The sequence below is a fragment of the Hipposideros armiger genome, unplaced genomic scaffold (genome assembly GCF_001890085.2).
Source record: "Hipposideros armiger isolate ML-2016 unplaced genomic scaffold, ASM189008v1 scaffold_469, whole genome shotgun sequence".
Taxonomy (NCBI): domain Eukaryota; kingdom Metazoa; phylum Chordata; class Mammalia; order Chiroptera; family Hipposideridae; genus Hipposideros; species Hipposideros armiger.
In genome coordinates this window covers 1,389,437-1,394,267 of record NW_017731819.1, presented here as the reverse complement: position 1 = coordinate 1,394,267, position 4,831 = coordinate 1,389,437, and the positions used below count along the sequence as shown (strand labels likewise).

The window sequence follows — 4,831 nt, the reverse complement described above, 5'->3', positions numbered from 1 at the left end:
ACTCTTGAGTGAGCTCTTAACCAACTGAGCCACTAGGCCGGCCCTTCTCATTGTATTTAAAATAAAACCCGAACTCCTAGCCATGACCTATAAAGCCCCCTGTTACCTGGCCCTGCGTGTTTCTGTGATCTTGGATCCTTCTACTCTGCTCCGCTCCAGCCACATTGGCCTTCTTTTAGTTACTTTAACTGCCAAGCTGGTTTCTACTTCAAGTTCTTTGTAGAACTGGCTTCCTTACCTAGATCTTTACATGGCTGGCTCATTGACATAATTCTCACCTCCTCAGAGAGGCCTATCTGAAATAGAACACCCAACACACATAAATATACTTTCTCTGTATCTCCTTAACCTGCCTTTTATTTTCTTCATAGTAACTATATTCTTTATTATTTCGTTTGTTCATTGTCTCTCTCCCCCACTAGCATTTAAACTTCAGAGGGTAGGTTCTTTGGTTTACTGTATTTTCAAGGACAATGCCTTGCACCTAGTGAGCACGGCATATTTGTTGGAAAAATGGGAAGTAAAACAAAGGCTTAATAACAGTTTCCTTTGGGTAAGATTCACGACACCTCTGGTTTTAGGGTTTTTGAAAATTACTACTGTATAAATGTTGGAAAACCTAGTACCTATATAATTCCATGGATTGAAACTGAGTCGTTTCCCCAATTCTTTTATTTCCCAATTCTTTTAGAACTCATCAGATTGAGGCTGCTCCAACCAGCTCTGCAGCTGATGGGTTTAAGGCAAGTCTTGTCTTTAAGGAGATTGAGAAGAAGCTTGAAGAGGTAAGTAAGATTTATATAAAATACTACCAGGAGGGCCCTGAGGCTAGAAGAAGTACATACAGATTTCAGGTGTTGCCATGAAGTGGTATGAGTTGAAAATTTATATCATATTGTCAAATATTGAGTGTATTTTAGATTTCTGTGAGTCTGTTATGGTTCCCTTGTAATTCTGGTAAGAGTGCATTTTAGAGATGTGTAAATCCTTAGATTTGAGTTGTATAAAGAGCTCTAGTAAACTGCTGTTAAAATCTTAACTTCAGAGGAAAGGCTAACCCTTGTCACTCCTTTCTCCATCCTCTCTTTGTCAGGGAGATAATAATTCTGGATGGAGTTCCTGTATAAAGGGATTCTAATTTATTTTGGTGTATATTTTATTTTGAATTAAAAATATTTTACTTAGAACCATTCAAAAGAATATTTAAAGTGGGCCTTAAAACTACCTAATATCAGAACTCCTTTTAAAAAGAAATCTTTTGCACTTGATTTTTTTTAAAGTAGTTTTTAATTTGTGGGGTTTTTTTTATAAAAACGATGCTAATTTTTAAAAAGTTCACACTATACAGCAACATATAAAACAGAAAAATTAAAAATCCCCTGAAATGTTAGAGTTCACTAAAATGGTTGACAGTCTTTCAGATACCTCTTTGTGCGTATGAATGTACAGTTTTACATTACTAGGGTCATACAATACATATTGAGTTTTTTAAATTGCACTATATATGCAGATCGATTTTTATCTATAATAATTAGTTCTTGATAGATAATAATCATACTAAGATAATCTAGCAGTAACTCCTTCTCCGAAAGAGAGTTAATCCCTTCAGGCAAAATGAGATATTTACTTCATTGTTTCAAACCTAAAGGCATCTTGGGATTTTATTATTGAGTTTAATTTTGAGACCAGCAAGGCACAGTTACTGCCACAGCCACACAATTCCAATTGCATATCTATTAAGCTGATCAAAGTTGGCTGAAATAAAGAAAAGGATTCAGAACATTTGAGCTGTATTGTATGTATTTCACTTGTGTTAGAGCTACAGTGTGAACGGCAAACATTGTACATATCTCGTAACTCCCTTATTGTAGCACAAAGACTTCTTGATATCTAGTTGATTGCATTGTGGGTGGGAAAACAGCTAATGTGACAATGTGTCTTGATAAAAGACCCTGCATTTCTAGGATTTTCATAATGATCAATAAATTTCCTGATGTAGAGAAGGCCAGAACTGACAGTTCTGCGCAGGCAGGCACTGGCACAGTTGTTACAGACCTGTCCTGCCACCATCTTGTGGAAATACACCTGCGTGAGAATACCTTTTGTTTTATAACATACTTTTTTCTCTTAACAGTACATTCCATGCCCATAAATATAAGTTCTTACCATCAGTTTTTTGGGTTTTTTTTTTCTTTTTTTTTTTAGCTGAGCCATCCTGCCACCTATTGGCAGCTCAGCGGCTGCTCAGCTCGGGCCAGGAATCGAACTGCTGTTGCTCAGAGCTCGCACTCTTGAGTGAGCTCTTAACCAACTGAGCCACTNACTAGATCTCATCCCGTTACATTCGCAAGACTTCTCCTCTTGTATCTCCTTGCCCCTGGTTCATTGCCATCATCAGGCAAACATGCTCAGTATGTTAATCTTACACTAAAAACACACTTTTCTTGATACTACACTCCCTTCCAGAGACCACCCCATGTTACTCTTCCCCGAAAAGTAATGTCTCAAAAGAGCCACACTGCCTCATTCCCTCTCTTATTCCCTCTTTAATTCACTATAATTTTCTACCTTTCACCGCTTCCTTAAAATTGCTTTTGTCAGAGTCACCTATACTCTCCATGTTGCCAGAGCCAGCAAGGACTTGGCCTTTGGCAGCACTGGACATAGTTGACTCCTCCCTCCAGATTCCATCTCCCCTGTCAGCTTGTGTGACACCAGGCTTTACTGGTTTTCCTCTTGCACCACTGGCAGCTGCTGCGCCTTCCCTCCCAGATCTCCACATAATGGAGCTCCGTAGGGTGTTGTCCTGTGCTCTCTTTTTTTTTCTCTGTAGTTCTCCCTAGGTGAGCTTATCAGTTCCCATGGATTTAAGTACTTTCATTATGCTGATGATTATCTCCATTTCATCTCCAGCCTGGACCTCTCCTCTGAGCTCCAGACTCTCATATCCAACTGCCTTCTTGTATCACAAATATCTCATCCTTACTGTGCCTAAAATGGTACTTGATTCCCTCTACTCTCACTACATTCTTCTTCTTATCAATAAATGGCACGACTGTTCTCTCAGTGATTCAGGCTCCACGCTTGCCCTTTCCCCTCCACCTCAGATCTCCCTCGTTCCCAGCAGCAGGACCTATGGATTCTATCTCCAAAATTTACTTTGAATCCACATCCTTCTCCCCATCTCCACTGGCAGACCGCCTCCACTGTCTTTCTTATCTGGACTACTCCAGCAGCCTCCTGACTATCTCCCCACCTCTCTTCTTGCACCCCCCTCCTCAGTTCATTCTGCATACTGTTGCCAGAATAATCACAAATCAAACTATTGCACTTCCCTGTTTAATCATTTCAGTGGCTTTCCAGATTTCCTACTTTGGCATGCATGGTCTGGTCCCTGCCTGGTTCTCCAATTTCATTTCATGTCACTCTTCCCCCACTTATTGTGCTCAAACGACACTGGTTATGTTTTGCTTTCTTTTAACACACCAAGCTCTTTTTTTCTCTCTCAGGGACTTGGCAGTTTCCTCTCTGAATGGCTAGCTTCTTTTCTTCCTTTAATTCGGTCTTAGCTTAAATTCACCTGCTCAGAGATGTCATTCTTGATTGCCCTACCTAAAGTAGGTTCCTCTTTTTGTTTGCTTCCTAATACTTAACAATTGTTTTGTCTGTTTACGTCCCTTTCTCCTCCACTGAAAGAATGTCAACTCAGTGAGGACAGGGACTGGGTCTGACTTGTACTGTTACACATCCAGTCAGTACCTTGACCAATGCTTGGCATGTAGCAAGCACTCATTAAATATTATGAAATGATAGAAAGAAGGAAAGGAGAATGGGTGTGGTGCAGTGGGTGGGGAGAGAGAAAAAAGAGATGGAAGGAGAGCGGATAGAGAAGAAAAGAAATGCTTACTGGGCAGCTGCTACTTTCTTGACTCTTTCAAATATATCCTTCTCACTTTGTTTCAGTTTCAGTCCCAGCCACCACCTGCATGCTTGTGGTGTGTCAGAGGAGTTACCTAACATCCTACGGTGCCCTCACCTTCCTCAGACCCTTCGAGTTTCTGTCTGTATCTAACACTTGATGGCCCATCACATTCATGTCTATCATTTGTACCATGGGCTAGGGTCTCTGCTAGGTGCTTTACACACAGGATTCCATTTAAGTCTGCAAAGTCATTGGCACTCTCCCCCATCTTCCCTACCTCTTTCCCGGAGGTACTCAGAAGGAAAGGAGCTGGCTCACAATCATATAGCTAATGAGTGGAGGAAGCCCTTGGGATTCCAGCCCCGGCCTTTGTGGCTATGAAGACTGTGTTGCTTCTGCCCCATCAGGCCATTTATCTGTAGTGGTTCCCTAAATATCACACAACCAATGGGTAGATGGTTGTTAAATTCACATCTTGTATCACACGTCAAAAATAAATCTCGAATCCAACCTCTGTTTATTCCCCACTTCCTTATAACCCTTTTCTAATTACCATCATCTCTTGCCTGGACCACTGCACAGTCTGTCTCTTAACCGGTCTCTCTGCCTCCCCACTTGTACCCTTACAGTCCCTTTTCCAGCTGGCAGCCAGATTTATTTTTTAAAACATGTAAATTGGATCATGCTACTCTCCACCTTATACCCTGCAGTTCTTCTGATTGTATTTGTTTATTTATTTATTTTTTAGCTGAGCTATCCTGCCACCTGTTGGCAGCTCAGCTGGGGCCTGGAATTGAACCGCTGTTGCTCAGAGCTCAAACTCTTGAGTGAGCTCTTAACCAACTGAGCCACTAGGCCGGCCCTTCTCATTGTATTTAAAATAAAACCCGAACTCCTAGCCATGACCTA

General features: G+C 41.1%; 1 protein-coding gene across 1 annotated transcript in view; it reads left to right on the top strand.

The window, feature by feature from the left end:
* The window catches only part of SCP2 (sterol carrier protein 2), a 68,381-nt gene that overhangs the window by 43,113 nt on the left and 20,437 nt on the right, over positions 1–4,831 (top strand). Inside the window, exon 3 of the mRNA XM_019666388.1 lies at positions 692–785. Coding sequence (XP_019521933.1) covers positions 692–785 — 94 coding nt within the window. The remainder of the gene's footprint in view (positions 1–691; positions 786–4,831) is intronic.